The following is an 18,347-nucleotide window of genomic DNA, read 5'->3' as shown; positions in this document are numbered from 1 at the left end:
ATCCAAAAGCAGCGTGTAAGACTGGTGGAGGAGAATAAGCCAAAATGCATGACAACTAGTGTTGAGTAATCAGAGCGAGTAAATAATCCTGCAGTGTTTTTCTTTCCCCCATAATATTAGAGCTGCATTTCCTATTTCTATTCAGAACGACACAAATTCCTCACCCTGTCATGACTAATCACATAAACAGAGCAGATCTGACTATTCAGGCTGTAATATTCTGGAGCAGTAATATCACTAACAAGCCTTATTCCCTCGTTCCAGGGGAAATGCCACGGAGTGTGATTCATGAATCTTAAAATAAGGGTTCTTGGCTGCGGTTCCTCCGCAGTGCTGTGCTCGTAGCGTGCTGCAACAGAAGACACACTAATAGCTTCACATACAATGATTTTAATAGTGCTCTGTTCCTATGCAATGGAGCCTAAAGCCATACAACAAATGCGACAACTGAAAAGAAACCAAAAAATACATTGAACCAATAATAAACATGCGTTTCATAAAAAATAGCTTTACAAATAGTTTACATTTCTATACAACATGTTGATTTTTTTTTTTTTAATTCAATTCAATAATTAAAGTATCCTTGTGCCTTTCAGGGGACCAGTGTTCGACCATAGACTGTATATAATCTTCATATTCTCTGAGACATTAGATTAAAAAAACAACAAAAAAAACAAAATCATGAGTGAATAAACACATACTTTCCCCACAATGTGAAACTACCTTCAATGTGGTTCACCACAAGGATTAGTATTTTTATTTTTTAAACTTGTTTACATCCGTTTCCTCACATTCTCCATTAGAGTACATTATACAGAAGCCAGAAGCAGAGGCATAGTTAGATCATCAGGAAACAAAGAAAGAAAGAGAAGAAGAAGCTGAACTTTCTAAAGCCATTTTTTTTCTCTCCAATCAATCAAAGTGTGCCATACAAAAATAGAGCTTATAGTTCATTATCAAGGTAGATAATAATGTACTGTATAGCGCATGAAAGCCGTGAGAACTGAAACGTGGTGTGATTGCGCTTCGTCGTCTATTTTAACGTGTTTTCCTGGCGACAAACACGTAAAAAAAAGTGTGTCTGAACTCTGTATATGTCACTTGGATTCCTCAAAACACAGCTATGCACAATAATTGAACGGCACAGATACTGTAGTTAAACATACTACCAGACAGCCTGGGAACGGTCACAGATCATGACGTACTGATTTAACTGAGGACGAACATGACGACAGATAATTCATAAATGGCATGCCTCCTGAACCTACAGCAGCAGGAGAGAGTGAATATGGTGAATATGGTGGGTATGGTGAATATGGGGAATATGGTGAATATGGTGGGTATGGTGAATATGGTGAGTATGGTGAACATGGTGAATATGGTGAATATGTGGGGTATGGTGAATATGGTGAGTATGGTGAATATGGTGGGTATGGTGAATATGGTGAATATGGTGGGTATGGTGAATATGGGGAATATGGTGAATATGGTGGGTATGGTGAATATGGTGAGTATGGTGAACATGGTGAATATGGTGAATATGTGGGGTATGGGTGGAATGGTGAATATGGTGGGTATGGTGAATATGGTGAATATGGTGGGTATGGTGAATATGGTGAGTATGGTGAACATGGTGAATATGTGGGGTATGGGTGGTATGGTGAATATGGTGGGTATGGCAGTACGGCGCTGAAAGTCTTTGGGCTAGATTTCTGGACGTGCAGGCTGAGCTCGGTCTGGGCTGGATGGGGAATAGTCTGGGGGAAGTTTGTCTGTATGAGCAGGTGCAGCGTTGGCTCAGGAAACAAACCCACTGTTTGGACATCTTTAGATTAATGGAGCGTGAACGATAAAACATTAAAGTGAACACCATTACTGAAAGCTTCCGCACGAGGACAGCGCAGCACCTGAAGTGATGATGACACAGCACTGCTATAGACCCAGAAAAAGAGGAGAAAAAGCAGGAGAAAGAGTGGAGAAGTAAAGCTTAGATAGATAGATAGATAGATAGATAGATAGATAGATAGATAGATAGATAGAGGGTGTGAGAGGGAAAGTTAGAGAGAGAGGAACATTGAGAGAAATATTGAGAGATTGAGAGAAAGATAGAGAGAGGGAGGTTGAGATAAAGATAGAGAGACTGAGAGAGAGAGAGAAAGATATAGATAGATAGACAGGAGATAAGAGGTATAGGTATAGGAGATAGATAGATAGATGGACGGACAGATAGTCGTAGTGACAGAGTTGAAATGATAGATATACTATAGGTTGGACAGACGGGTAGGTAGAGAATGAGAGATTGCTAGCTAGATAGATAGATAGAGAGAGAGAGAGAGAGAGAAAGAGGCTGACAGAGAGAGAGGGAGAGAGAGGGAGAAAAAGAGAGGGTAAGATAAAGATTGAGATAGAGAAAGATGGTAAGATTTGATGAAGACAGACAGACAGACAGACAGATAGAGAGATAGCGAGAGAGAGAGAGAGAGAGAGAGAGAAAGAGAAAGGGAGAGATACAAGTGTGGACAAAACCACACAATATAAATTATTTAATTAACTCATTTCTAATATTACTGATTTATTGCTTTTTATTACACATTTATAAAGTCTCCAAACTCTTATTTCTTAATTATTAATCATTAATAATATTTATAATTTTTAATCCTGTAAAAATCTCAAGTTCTGTTGTTGTAATTGTATGTAAGGGAGGGAGATAGAGAGTTTGAGATAGAGAGAGTTTGGGATAGAAAGAGATTGAGAGAGAGACAGAGAGAAGGAGAGAGAGAGAGAGAGAGAGAGAGATAGATGATAAGATGTGATGAAGACAGACAAATGGTAGTATGGGCTGGAGGGCTGGAGGAAAGCCTCAGTAGCAGCTGCTGTAGTCTGAATGCAGTCTGCAGAGCGGAGCAGTCCTCAGTGTGCTGCAACATAAAACACACAGGCTGGAGGAGAACAGTAAATCTGGGTTCTGGGAAACGTAGTTCTTCTCTTAATGCCATTATTGAATTCTCTTAAACACTGTATTCCTTTTTCACGCAGGCGAGCCAATAGATTAACACAGATCATCACACAGGACTTTCATTCAATTCCACATTTAATGGACATAAAACAGCAGCCTGGGCCGGACCGATACTCGACTAAATAAACCATTAAACAAACCATAAAACATTATGCATCGTATAATGTCACAACAAACGGTACTGTATGTTTAAAACCACGGTAAGAAGCGTACGGTCAGCTCTCAGTCCTTTATTTTCACTCCACACAAGCAGCGCTGGGCTCTGACCTCAGCTGGATGAATATTTGAAGTTATTCAAATGAAGGCCTGTGAAATGTTGAGCAACAGATGCTGAATGGCGGTGAGAGATTTGTCCGTGAACACGCTCTGCTTCTCCTCTCACCGGGACCAATCACGCTGCTGCATTGTCTCTCTGAAAGAGGAGTCATGAGTTCTTTTTTCTTTTCTTTTCTTTTCTCTTTTTTTTTTGGCTCCTTCACAGTTCCGTGTCTTCCGTCTTCACCCCCCCGGGACTGTTCAAAGCAGCGCTGATTTCCCTTTTCACGCGGCCTGGCAAAAGAAAAGACTTCTCATAGCACACAGTTTTGTGACAAATTTGAATTTCATGCTTCTTACTTGCAATCTAACCCTCGTCTAACAGCCATGAAACCAGGATGCATGTTTTGGGTTGATCTGGTTAATTTCTATACACTGCATATGAATCATATGATCAGATCATCAGTCTGTAGGGAAATAAGGAGATTAGACATTTATAAATACACTGAATCAGTTTCCCGGACAGGGATTAAGCCTAGTCTGTATTTCCCTACGTTAAACTAAGACTAAGCTTAATTTCTTTCTGGGAAACTGCCAAAACAAACTAAACACAAGCTGCAAATTGATAAATCATCTTAAACAAGGACACTTATTACAAAAACCATTATAACAAATGAAATAATTAATTTCCTAAAAGTCTTTAGTGGTGTGTCGTTAGTAAACAGAGCTTTGCATTATTGGTCACATTCGCTGTAAAACATTATTCATTGGCTCAACTAAAATCTTAAATCAACTTAAGTCATCATTCTGCTTTGATTAAGTTGTAAATATATACAATTTGAAGTTCATTCAACATAACTGAGTCAAGTTATCATTTATATTTGACTCAGTTAAACAGTAAATATATAGAATTTTAGGTTTATTCAACTTAACTCAGTCAAAGCTAGATAGTAACTTGAATCAGTTACGTATGGTGTACTTTGGTTTATTTAATATATATAGGTATTCTCAACTGTAAGAGCCGAAAGCAGAAAATACAGAATGTGGAAATATGTACAATTTATATTTTATTTCCTTCTTAATTCATGTCATTGTGTAATTCATAATTCTAAGAAAATGATTATTAATGGAAAAAATGTTGACGCTCCCTTAGAGTGACGTAACTGACCATGTGCAGCACAAGTTTAATCAGAGCTGCGATAGGTACGGGAGCATATAGTTTTCTTACCGTACGTGAGTTCATTTGTAACCTTTTGATTTTCTAAGTAAAGACTCCTAAACTTAAAGAACTTGTGTCGTGCGCGTAAAGAAGTTTCTGTGTCTGCAGCTCTAAGTGGTACTTTTTTGAAACTTAAGAAAGTGTCACTACATCAACATATTTAGCATGTTTGTATAGAACTGCCAATACTGACAGCATAACACTGCTGCAGCACAAGAGAGAACTCTGCAGCTTCAAGCCAACATACTGTAATTACTAGAAACACAGAATAAAGGTAACTTGCTCTTACAGCCTACAACACAGAGGTCTGGCAATCAACACATATATTATATTAAGGCATGCCTAGGATAAGGTAGCTTTGGGCAACAGACAACACAAAGATGGTAAGTAAGGGAGAGGCCACACCCAATATGCAAATATATGGTGCCAGGAGCCTTATGGGAAAGCTGTATGAACCAACACTGTAGAAAGAGCATTGACACGTGCAGTATACAAGTTGTTTGAAATCACATTTTCACAAGTTCACTTAACTTGATATTATTTTTCCTGACTAAAACACAAAATCACTTTTAAGAGTGTTGTTGTGGGTTCGAAACACAGTGTTTAGAAAATTTTAACGTTTTGGAAAGCGTCTGCCCCATTAAATTGCACTTTGCCGCAAATGCTGATTGCAGTTGTTGCTGCTAAGGGTGGAACAACCAGTTATTAGGTTTAAGAAGCAAACACTTTTTCACCCTTAAATAATAAAAAAAACATTAATTTATTAACTGCATGTTGTGTTTACTTGTGCTTTCTTTGACTAATATTTAAAATTGAAACATTTAAGAGTGATAAACATGCAAAAACATAAGAAATCAACTTTTTTACAGCGCTGTATATTGAATCATAGCTCCTATATTGTGCTACGAATGATGTTGCCAAGTTCTTGCCGATACACAGCTCTAATCTCTGCGCTCTCAGCACATTTTCTAAATGCACGTCGGGGGGTTGAGAGTTAGATTGTGAAGCCGGGGCTTAGTGGGGAGCGAGCTGGGTAAAAATAACAGCCATTTAGAGACTTTCCAGCTTCTTCAGACGTTACCAATACTACATTCAGAATTCAGAATTTATCCACCTCTACATAACAGACTGCTGTTTCACAACCCTGCTCCTCGCCCTGCACGTTCTCCCAACACACAGAGCACAGAACAGGCTTCCTCTAGGACCAGAGCTGAGAAACACTGTGAGTGACAGTGAAAAAAAAAACTATGTACTATCCATTTCATCATCAACTAAGTTACAGATAGAGCAGAACTGAATGTTCAATGAATGCTGAGGCACACAAGCCAGGTTTGAGATATTAAAGTGCCATTTAACACCATAAATATATAGATTTTTAAACTAATCACTTGTTTTACCTAAATAGTGCTGCATGCAGTATAAGCATGGAAAGGATTGTAGATTCCTAACATAATATTTAGTTGATAAAAACAATTTGGTACCACTTTAAACTAAGACTACTCTTATAAAGGGTTTATAAATGGTTTATAAATGAGTTTATTAATTATTATTGATTAGGTTGTAAATGCTTTAAAAATCATTGATTAACAGTTACAACACATCAATTGAAAAAGCAACAGTGATCCATTGTTTGCTTAGTCATTTAATTCAACTTAGTCATTTAATTTGTAGTAAATATTTGTAGTTAAACATACTTACAAATATATTAATGTGACAGGTTTATGGAAAACACAAAGTAAGATTAGTATTAAGGAAGATCTGAGGTTTGACAATATAAATGAGTGCTTATTAATGTTTTTTAAGTATTTGCAACCCAACTAATAACTATTAATAAACTCATTGATAAATCATTCATAAACCCTTTATAAAGGTAGTCTTATTTTAAATTGGTACCAACAATGTATTTGGATAAAATACTGCATGGCTGAAGTTAAATGATTTTTGGTCCCTGCAGGCAGGGCAGCACCATCCCTCACTCAAGAGCAATGAATCTCCTGGAACCGGATTGGATCTTTGTGCTCTATTGCTCGGGTGAGTCTCACTTGACCCTTACTGAAATTGATCTTGAAGATAAACACAATTATTAAACACACCCAGCCAGAGGGGCACTCGTACAGTTCAACAGCAAAGGAGCAGGAGCTGAAGAGCCCCCTCGGGTCTGTCTGTGAATAAACAAGCAAGTAAACTGATCTTACTGTACAATACTGCAGGATTTACTGTTAAAAACATCACTGCATTAAAACAGGGATATCTAAATTATGAGTGATTATGAGATTTAGCCAGTCAGGCTGTTACTCTGAACTGAGCTCATAAAACGTTTAGTACTGAAACTGAAATCTTACATTGTATATTAGCTAAGGTTGTAATAGATATGTATAGTAATGAAGTAGAACTATTTTACTGCTGTACTTAAGTACTAAAATACTGTATTTTAGCCGCCAATGCAGCTGCACCCATCCTTAGTTGAAATCTGGAAATCTAGTGCTTTACTCAACCAAATAAACATTTTTTGGGACAGTTTTTTAAAAAAAGATTTACAGTTGTGTTTACTTAGCTTAGCTTAGCTTTTAGTTACTCGCCCCCACCATCACCCAGCGGCGAGATCTGCTGAATTAGAAGGAAACCATTGCAACACCCCTGTTCCCTGTTTTACTATTGTCGCTTAAAATGCGTCTTATAATCCAGTGAGCCTTAAGTATGAAAATAGACCAGAAAATAGATGATGATGGATAGCAAGCCTTTACTATCCATAATCCATATCGATAACTTAATAGTACGAAAAATAGGGTATGTAAAACATTCAATTTGGACTGATTTTAATTATAAAAACTAATTAAAACAAAAAAATAAACTTTCTCACAGCTACAGATCATTATGTATGTTACAATGGTTTGGGATCAGAAGCGATCAGAAACATTAAAATCCTGTTTCTGCCAGATTAACTTTTTTATATTGCACTTCTGAACAGGGACAGTCCAGTTTAAATCAGTTTTTAATCAGTATTTAAATATTTAAGTATTAAATATTTACTTTTACTTCATATATTTTGCATGGGTTTATTACTTTTACTCTGATACATTGTTTATGTGCTGCATCTTTATTCGTTACAATTATAAAAATGTTAGGAATCATTCTAAACCCACATTATCACTAAAGCCAGGGCGGTAGATGCTCTGCACTGTCACCGGGTTTGATGAAGCTGCTCATCACTGAGTGAATCAAGAAATCCAGCTGATCTTATAGGAAGATCTCACTGCTCCCGTTCTGCCTTTCAGTCTGAGAACTTTACACTGCTTTTTGTAATACCTACATAAAACTGTATTTTAGCCTTACTTTTAGTACTTCAGCACTACATCTAGTACAAAATGTACTTGTATTTCATTGGTTTTAGCCAGAAAGACAAAATGTTCAGCATCTCTGGATCTACTCAGGCTTGGGATGTGATTTTAAGGACCAGAGTGAAGAGAACAAGATACAGGTCTGTGAGTGTTCTATATACTCAGTGGAACTGACAAAAAAAAAATCATAATTAGTGTTGAATTAAGGATGTGTTTATAATATTCTATACTCAAGTACTCAAACATAAAAAACACACTGCACAGACAAATACAGACCACCATATTTATCACACTATGACGCACTTAAACAGGCAAACTTCAAATTTCCCAAAATTAATGCTGCTGCTGCACCCAACCTTAGTGGACATCTGGAAATCTTAGCTTTCTGTAAATAAACTGAAGTACATAAATTTGATTTGTGTAGATTAACAATAAGAGCTTGTTTGACTTTAAAAGACTTCTGACTTTTGATTTTTTTTAAGAATTACAGTTTTGTTTACTTAGCTTAGCTTAGCTTTTACTTACCCACCCCCACCCAGCGGCGAGATCTGCTGAATTAGAAGGAAAACAAACATTGCGACCCCCCTGTTCCCTGTTTTACTATTGTTGCTTAAAATGCGTCTTATAATCCAGTGAGCCTTATGTATGAAAATAGAGCAGAAAATAGATGTTGATGGATAGCAAGCCTTTACTATCCAGTGCGCTTTAAAAGTATTAAAAGTATGGTATGTAGAACATTCAATTTGTACAGATTTTAATAATAAAATATGTCACAGCTACAGATTACTTGGTAGCTATGCTAAGCTATGTATGTTACAATGGGCTTGGAATCAGAAGCAATCAATTTTTATATTGCACTTCTGAACAGGGACAATTCAGTATTTAAATCAGTATTTAAATATTCAAGGACTCTTACCTTCAGTTGTCGATGTCAGACACATGATTCTCTATCTGTAAAGAGAAAAATAAAGACAGCTGATGAAAAGCATGATAATCCGCACCTTCCCTTAATGCACTCTTCTCCTGCAGCAGATGCAAATGGAGCTCTGTAAGACTAAAAGGAAGACTCCTCAGGGTCCATTTTTGTTAGCTGGGACGACTGTGACCTTGATGAAGGATGAATGTCTGTCGGAACAGACTGCTGCTTAAAAATATTATCTTCCATTAAAGAGGGAAGGTTCACATCGCTCACGCTTCACTCCAGACACCCTTTAAATGGGCTAATAAATATAAGAGAATGTGTGGTCACGCTGAACCAGAGATGAACCCAGATGAGACAGTCATTATTCCTTTTATGTAGGTGAGTGAACTTGAGAGGCAGAGAGCCGCGTCTCTCAGCTCCTCCAACTTCACCCGCAGCAACAGAGCCAGCTGAGTCATCTTCAGCTCCTCAGTTAATCAACGCGAAACAAAAGAAACCAACGGATTTGGATTCAGAGAAAGTCTGTGATTATTTTAAAACATTTCATCCTTTTAAAGCATTTTCACATTCATACAAAAGAGCTTGGAGAGCTTGATATTTGTAAATATCTCAATATTCTTCAAGTACACTCAATGTCAAAGAAATAATTGCAAAAATAGTCGCACCAGAGACAGAATGCAGGTTTCCAGTACCAATAAATGATTAACCCTTGTGTGGTGTTCGGGTCTGTGGGACCCGTTTTCATTTTTCATCAAATGATACTAAAAAAAAAAATAAATTCTAACTCATTGGTATTGGCTCATTTTTTGTGAAAAACATATATCAAAACACATTTTCCATAAACACACACTGTACACTACCCCCCCACACACACACACATTTATATTACATACAGTATGTTTGGCCAAGGGCTAATAAACATTGCTTCATTTGTAAATTTGAAACTAAACAAATTTTCTACTCATATCTTGAGTTTAATTAATTTTCTTTTACATTTTATTAAAAAACTAATAAAAAAAGAGTAGCACTTTTTGAAAGAAATGTAACATAAGAAAGGTAAAGGGCAAATATTAACCATGTAAGCTGTTTATATTGCTTGCAATTTAGGTGAAGCGAGCATGTGTAAAGCATTTTAATGTAAAATTGCTTAATTTTGCTGAATTAAATACAAGTAACAAAGTAAACGAGTAACAAAAATATGAACACCACACAAGGGTTAAAAATGTACACTAAAATGGGCAATAATTAAATATTTATTGAGCTGCACACACAGAATCAGTGTGTAACGCTTGCTTAATGCAACAACATGTCAGACATCTCAGCCCAAGGTTGTAGAGGTTCTTAATGGAGTCCTGGGATAATCAATTCCATGCAGCTCAAACATTCACACTTAGTCCCTGCAGATTTTGCAGTAGGAGTTGAAGTACTGACAGTGTGTCCAACAGAATCTCATAAATTAAATCTGGCAATGCTACTGGCCACTGCACAGTATCTGTGTTCTCAAGGTAAGTTCTTGAGACAGCAGCAGTATGTGGACTAGCCTTGTCCTTTTAAAATAGTGCACCAGAGTGTGCATCCTAAAAAGTTATCAATTTATCATTGGCTTTTTATATCAAGCATATTAGGCAACCGGAATAAGGTATAAACAGAAATCTGTGTGTGGATAATATTTTAATCCAGTGCCAGTTGCTTGATTGGTGATTTTCTGGACGTTTCTCCCATCTGCAAACATGATCTTTAGAGTTCCTCCAGAGTGACCATTGGATTCTTGGCCATCGCTTTAAATGAGGCTCCTTTTTACCGAATACTGTGTTAGGTAATGTCTCAGAATTATGGAGCTTTCAGTGCATACGCTGTATACTAGTTCATCTCAAACATTGGAATATCATTAAAAAGTTACTTTATTTCAGTAATTTAGTTTAAAATGCGGAACTCATATATTATATATAGATATATTAAACACAGAGTGATCTAATTTAAGTGTTTATTTATTTTATTGTTGATGATAATGTTGATGGCTTACAGCCAATGAAAACCCAAAAATCAGTGTCTCAAAAAAATTTAATATTATATAAGACCAATTGGTACTTTTGGCAGTGTGGGCAGTGTGCCAAATCCTGCTGGAAAATGAAATTCACATCTTTATAAAAGTTGTCAGCAGAGGGAAGCATGAAGTGCTGTAAGATTTTCCGGGAAAAAAAAAACTGCACTGACTTTAGACTTGATAATAAAACACAGTGGATCAACACCAGCAGATGACATGTCTCTCCAAACCATCACTGATCATCAGTAAATGTTACACTTCATTTGTAAATCAAGGGAGCAGAGTCTGGAGGAAGAGTGGAGAGACACACACTCCAAACTGCTTGAGGTCTAGTGTGAAGTTTCCACCAATCAGTGATGGTTTGGAGAGACATGTCATCTGCTGGTGTTGATCCACTGTGTTTTATTATCAAGTCTAAAGTCAGTGCAGTTTTGTTTTCCCACAAAATCTTACAGCACTTCATGCTTCCAACTCTGTTCTGCTGACAACTTTTATAGAGATGTGGATTTCATTTTTCAGCAGGACTTGGCACACTGCCCACACTCACAAAAGTACCAATTGATCTTATATAATATTCTAATCTTCTGAGACGCTGATTATTATTTTTTTTTAATTGGCTGTAAGCCATAATCATCAACAATAAAATAAATATAATATATGAGTTTCACATTTTGAACTGCATTACTGAAATAAAATAACTCTTCAATGATATTCAAATTTTTTGAAATGCACTAGTATACTCTATACACTTTATAAGATATATCGAGTGATGTCCAGTGATGACCACGTCTGTGACTTCATTATCAGCATGTTGGTCTAGACACTAGACACTGAATCTGCTCCTCTGCACATTCTCTCCCTCATTTCCTTCATTTAAGAGGAGTAAAGAGTGTGAAAAACACGGCCCCCTGCCAGCCCCTCGCTCCATCTTAATTCCTCTCTGCGATCGGTGCCGGCGCAGTCAGTCTGCACTCTCTGTGTTTTAATTACTGTGTGTGACAGCGGGTGGCGGAGAGAGACCTGCCCCTGTGCTGACAGGAGTCGCTCCAGCGGGGACCCGTCAGCCCGGGTCTCACGCTCGTGTGCAGCGGAGAGCTCAGATCTGTGGGCATGAATAATTCCGCTGCATTACGTTTAATAGGGCGAGTGTTCCTCTACCCCGCGACGCTGAACCTCACGTAACCCGTCCCAACGGACCCTAAAAGGAAGAGATCATACCAGATCAGTGCTGCCCTCTTCGTCGTAGTCATCCTCCCCGCCGTCAGTCATCTCCCCGGCCTCGGTGTCCAGCGCCCCCTCCCCCGCCTCCTCCCCGGAGTTCTCCGCTGTCTCTGATATAGACTCCTCATGCAGAGAGTCACAGTTATCCTCATACTTCCTCTGAGCTTCTGAGAGAGAGAGAAGAAGAGAAACAGAGTGAAAGAGTGGAACAGTTTGGAAAACACAAAGAGAAAAAGACATATGGATGGAGAAATGGTTGGATAATTAGATGGAAAAGGAGAAAAGGAAGAAAATGGAATAGCAAAGGGAGTAAGATAATTGAAAACGAATAGAGAAAGAGAGTTTGAAAAAATATGATAAATGGATTGATGGACAGAGAGCACAAAAAAAAAAGTTTGCAAGTTTTGCGATAAAGTTTGGAAGAGAGAGAGAGTGAGTTGGAAAAGAAATGTATGAATGGGGAAAAAAAGAAAAAAAAGCAAGGGGTGTGGATTGATAATTGGATGGATGAATGGATGGATGGACAATGAGGCGGAAAGAGGGAGAAAAAGTTGGAAAAGAGAAATGAGCAGAATAAAGTTGAATAGATGAATAGATTGATGGACATTGAAGAGCCCAGACAGACAGACGTAGTTGGGTGGATGGATAGATGGATGGATGAATGGATAGAGAGAATGTACAGTAAATGTGCAAAAAATTAAGTAGTAAAGATAAACAGATGACAGATACAGATAGAGTTGGGAAAGAGATGAATGGGTGAATTGAAAGACAGACACAGAGCATATGGAATGAAAGAGTATTGGGGGAAAAGAAAGGGAACATGGCAGATTGTAATAGGGTGAGATGGATGGATGGATGAATGGATAGAGAGAAAGTAGAGGAAAAGTGCAAAGTAGAGTAGTAAAGATAAACAGATGACAGATACACAGAGTTAGGAAATATATGAATGGGTGAATTGAAAGACAGAAAAAGAGAACATGGAATGAAAGAGTATTGGGAAAAAGAAAAGGAACAAGGCAGATTGTAATAGAGCAAGAGGGATGAAAAGATGGAAGGATGAATGGATGGATGGATGGATGGATGAATGGATGCACAGTGAGGCAGAAAGAGGGAGAAAAAGTTAGAAAAGAGAAATGAGCAGAATGAAGTTGGACAGATACATGGATTGATGGACAGATAAAGAGACCAGAGAGAGAGACAGAGACAGACAAAGTTGGGTGGATGGATAGATGGATGGATGGATGGATGAATGAATAGAAAGAAAGCACAGGAAATGTGCATAGTAGAGCAGTAACAATAACAGACAAAGAGAACATGGAAAGAAAGAGAATTGGGAAAAAGAAAAGGAAGACAAGGCAGATTGTAAGATAGAGTGAGATGGATGGATGAATGGATGGATGGATAAAAATAAAGCACAGGAAATGTGCATAGTAGAGTAGTAAAGATCAACAGATGAGAGATACACAGAGTTAGAAAAAAAGATGAATTGGTGAAATAAAAAACAGACAAAGAAAACACGGAATGCAAGATTATTGGGGGAAAGAAAGAAACATGGCAGATTGTAATAGAAAGTGAGATAGATGGATGGATGGAATAGAGACTGGGTCAGAGAGAGAAAAAAGTTGAAAGTTGACAGGCGGAAAAGTGATAGAAAAGCACATACAGAGCATTGGGTAGAGAGAGAGAGATAGAGGGAGAGAAAGAGAGAGTTAAGTAGAAAGTGAATGGCAGCAGTGGGAAATACCAGCACAAAGAGAGATATTGGGCACTGGGTGACTGGACAGATCTGTAAAGATAATTAATAGTTAATTAATCTGGAGGGGATGAGCTGTGTGAGTCTGAGGGGTCAGAAGATCTGTATTAAGAGTGTCTGGGCAAAAACCTGTGAGAAGTTTGAGTTTAGGGCCTGTTTTCTGCCCCACGTCAATAAAACACAGTTAGAGAGGGAGTTAACTGTGCTGGATGGACGTGGATGACTACAGAAAGGGTGTGTGTGTATGTGTGTGTGAGTGATAAACGCTATAGAAGGTGAGATTTCTCCACAGATGGCTCGGCTTTCTGGAGTTATATGAGCTGAGACCCCCTCTCTCTTATTGTCCTGTGCTCCGGTTCCTCTCTATAAAAAGGCGGCGTGTTGTCATATGAGCGCGGTTATGACAGAGCGCTCGGGCCTCTATCTCCACAACCTGTCACAAAGATTGATTGTTTGTGTGCGCTCTTAATTTACTTCCCCCTCCACAACTTCTGTTTGTCTTTGGCATATTCCCCTCGCTTCCCTCAGCCCCTCCTTACCAGACTCGGCTCTCTGCTGCTTCTCGATCTTCTCCAGCCGGCCCAGCAGAGAGTCGATCTTCATCTTGATCTGCGTTAGCTCCCGCTTGATCGTCTGGAGCTGATCCGTCTTCACTGCTGACACACAGAGAAACGGAGCAGCACCCGCAGTCCATTAGATCACCATCCAAACGTCCATACTGTACGTCCATACCTTCATACAGTGCTTCTCTACTGCAGCTCTCTGTCTGGACTTTACTTCACATCAGCTAACTAACACAGCTTAAAGCTAGTTCAACATATACTGTATTGGAATCATAAGTCTTTAAAACACTTTCTGAGGTGGTTTCAGATCAGATAAATTGTATTTATCTGATCTGTATTTATCTTATCTGTATTACAATAACCTGATTTCAACTGAAAGCTAAGGAAGTTGTGTTTCTCTCTTGTATGGTTGCTTTATTGGAGATGCATGATTTTCATTTGACAGCAACAATATAAAGTAATGTGGAAATTCACAAAATTAGAAAAAAAAAAACATGAAAATATTCACAAAGTTGCCCATTTTCTTTGTGATGTTAGTGTTTCTTTGTGTTTTTGTTTTGTTTTGCTACCAATTTAGTTCATTTTTCTTTCGTAAAGGAGAACTCGGGTGTAAAATGGACTTTTGGTGCAGTAAAACATGAAATCATGAAACATCAAATACTTACATTTGATTAATAGCACACCTCCATTCTCCCACAGCGTTCCGAGATGCAGACAAATATATACATAGACTCCACATACCATAGCATCCGGCGCCAGGAGGCAGGCTATGTTGAGTCTATGTATATATATATATATATATATATATATATATATATATATATATATATATATATATATATGTATAAGTAATTATCAGTACAGTAATTGTGGTGCTCGGAGCTAAAGCTCCTTAAGCTTCTTGTGCCCTTTTTTAAGTTATTAATGCCTCGTTTTAAATGTCAGGGCTTTTTGAATTCTAGCAAGGAGGTGTGGAGCTACTTTGAGTTGGATAATGGTGTAAAAAGCAATTTATCGGGGTCTGAAGGGTATTTGGACAAACTGTTAAAATTTCTGGGAGAATGGAGGTGTGCTATTTATCAAAGGAAAATACTTTTATGAAAGATTAAACTTAACTAAATTGGTAGCAAAACAAAACAAAACTATGAACAGAAACTAATATGGCAATAACATCAGAAAGAAAGTGGGTTTTCTAGTTTTGTGAATTTCCACATTAACTTTATATTGTTGCTGTCAAATGAAAAACATGCATCTCCAATAAAACAACATACAAGAGAGAAATACAACTTTCTTAGCTTTCGATGGAAATCAGGTTATTTTAGAGAATTTCTATTGATCCATTCATAAAAAAAAACACTCTGACAGCAAGGAACAGTTTTTTTGTGTTATGTAGTAAACTTAAAATCAATAAAAAAATGCAGATACTTGTTTTTCACTGGACAGCTAAGATTAATAAAATCTAGTTTTATGCCTGAATTCTGTGATTTATTCCAGGTTGTATTGATTGTAAAAATCTCAGGGTCCTAGAGCTGAATAGCTTGTTTGAGGGTGCTCAAACAATAGCTTTTTCCTGTTGTGTTAGCTTTCAGAATTTGAGGCATTGAAACTAAATACATTTATTTTCTCTACCAGTGAAATGTTTTGTAGCCAGTGGCATGAAAATCAAACCAAAAGCATGTTTTATCCTTTTATATGCTTAAAAGTTAAGATGCATTCTTCATGAAATGAAATTATGTACCCTTTTTCATCTAAGTACACATTTGTTCAGTGTTGTAGTATAATTCCAGGAAAGGCATAAAATTATCCAAAAGCAGTGTGTAAGACTGGTGGAGGAGAACATGATGCCAAGATGCATGAAAACTGTGATTAAAAACCAGGGTTATTCCCCAAAATATTGATTTCTGAACTTTTAAAACTTTATGCATATGATTTTAGTTTTCTTGGCTTTATTTGAGATCTGAAAGCTCCTTTGTTATCTTAGCCATTTCACATTTTCTGCAAATAAATGCAATAAATTACAATATTTTTATTTGGAATTTGGGAGAAATGTTGTCTGTAGTTTATAGAATAAAACAACAATGTTCATTTTACTCAAACATAAACTTATAAATAGCAAAATCAGAGAAACTGATTCAGAAACTGAAGTTGTCTCTTAATTTTTTTCAGAGCTGTATATCTAAAATCTTTATCTGTTCTTTTTATGATACATTAAGTCATGTTACAGGGTTTGCTGTGTTATAGCGTGTTTTAAATAATACTATATACACATGATTGATACGGGGTACTTAACAGCAAACAAACATGTGATTTATCTTTTAATTATGTAAGAATATGCATTGGTATTTAAAACATAAATGGCTAATTCTAATAGTATTATTTGTTTCAATATGCTGTACTACTTAATGTAACAAAATAGAGAAATCAATACAGTACTACAGTTAAACATAAAACTGCAGATTTTCTAAGCCTTTTTTATGAACTTTATGAGCAGTCTTTTTCTGTAAAGCAGGATCTATTCACTAGACTCTGGTTGACTTATTGATCCTGAATGAGGTAAAGACTAATTACATCTTGTTCCTCAAGGTCTACAGAATTGATTATGAGTGTTTATAAATCTGGCCCTGAGTGGCAGCCTGATTGAAGGCTATAAGCATTTAGACACCAGGATCAATGAAAAGACATCATTTAAACATACTGGAGAACGGACTACATCTTAAAACTGCACTTATCAGTCAGTAGTGGGAAGAAGATTGCTGGGGAAGTCTTTTTTGTCAGTCATTTATTACAGGGGCTATAAATGTAATCTTCTAGTATTAAAGTATGCCTACTGATACATCTCAGGAAGCCTGACACAAAGAAAACAGCAGAAGTGAACTATGGTGTCTACATCAGGGGTCTGCAATTAAGTTTGGCAGCGGGCCAGATATTTTTCAAGCCAATATATGTTTTGGACAATTAAGTGTAATGGGATGTGGTCCTACAGACTAGTAGCTCTCCAGCCCAGAGGGTTGTTGAACCCAATTGCAGAACAGTTGAATTCAAAGCAGAAAAAATAAATAAACACACCGCTCCTCACGCAGAATCGAACCCGTGTCATCAGGGTCGCAGTCCAATATACTACCGCTGCCCTGGCTAGTGAATTGGGACACAGTCGGGAAAAAAAAAACACGCCCTTATAAGGAGATAGGGAAACTAAAGTCATGCTGAGCGCAACAGAGAGACAGAGGAGGAATGTAAACAAAAGCTCACCAGAGAAGCATTTTATTTAATATTTTTTCATTATCGTTTATTATAGTTTAAACAACCTTACTGGCCACATGTTTCATGCTTGGGGGCCGCCTATTGCTGACCCCTGGTTTATAGTAATTGGTACTTAAATTAATGATTTCTTTATTAATTCGAATTTACATTGCAGGACGTGAGATGTAACTTAAGGCAATTAAAGTCCTTAAAGCTTAAGGCAATGAAATCACCTCAGTCCTGCACAGTTTTTCAGCACAGATATTTCCAGTTACAGCTGAATTTACATTTTTAACCCCAGAAAAAACACTCTTATTTACCCTTTAAAAAGCCATTTAAATGCCTGATTAAAGGCGATTACTGTTATTTTGCTGTTTTCCTCAGGTTTTAAGTGATTGACGCTCTGGACGGTCTGGATGCGAGACAGTGTGCGGGTGGCGGGGTGGGGCTGGTGACGCCATGGGCCCTGCATTGTTAATATTGTGATAAATATAATCGAAAAAAGAACATCTGCAGTGTAATTTTTTCCCCAATATCGTGCAGCCCTAATTTGCCTGCTCAAATTCCAGAAAATACATGCTTTGATTTAAGCCACATTTGGAAGATTTACAGTAAATGTAAAAGATCTAGTTTTTTATAAAAAAAAATATATATAATATCTAAAATAATATAAGTGGAAAGAAAGTGTTAATCTGATATATCTGATTGATTATATACTAATTGATGTTTTAATTTAGTTTCACTCATTTGTTCTCCTTCTATCCTTCTAAGACAGA

The 18,347-nt window shown here is 37.2% G+C and overlaps 1 protein-coding gene across 8 annotated transcripts in view; it reads right to left on the bottom strand.

Annotated features, from left to right (window-relative positions):
• Window positions 1-370: 370 nt before the first annotated feature.
• LOC103047438 (RALY RNA binding protein like) overlaps window positions 371-18,347 on the bottom strand; it is a 280,689-nt gene continuing 262,712 nt past the window's right edge. For 4 of the 8 annotated variants that reach the window (XM_022673402.2, XM_022673403.2, XM_049480160.1 and 1 more), the window contains 4 exons: window positions 14,308-14,424; window positions 12,013-12,182; window positions 8,745-8,779; window positions 371-3,565 (listed from right to left, as the gene is read on the bottom strand). In XM_022673402.2, the coding sequence (XP_022529123.1) occupies window positions 8,747-8,779; window positions 12,013-12,182; window positions 14,308-14,424 (320 nt within the window). In that variant the 3' untranslated portion in view covers window positions 371-3,565; window positions 8,745-8,746. The remainder of the gene's footprint in view (window positions 3,566-8,744; window positions 8,780-12,012; window positions 12,183-14,307; window positions 14,425-18,347) is intronic. The other 4 variants (XM_049480161.1, XM_049480156.1, XM_049480159.1 and 1 more) reach the window with 3 other exon arrangements.

The sequence above is a fragment of the Astyanax mexicanus genome, chromosome 6, assembly GCF_023375975.1.
Source record: "Astyanax mexicanus isolate ESR-SI-001 chromosome 6, AstMex3_surface, whole genome shotgun sequence".
Taxonomy (NCBI): domain Eukaryota; kingdom Metazoa; phylum Chordata; class Actinopteri; order Characiformes; family Acestrorhamphidae; genus Astyanax; species Astyanax mexicanus.
Note: the sequence above shows the minus strand (reverse complement) of the source record. Positions and strands in the feature narration are given on the sequence as shown.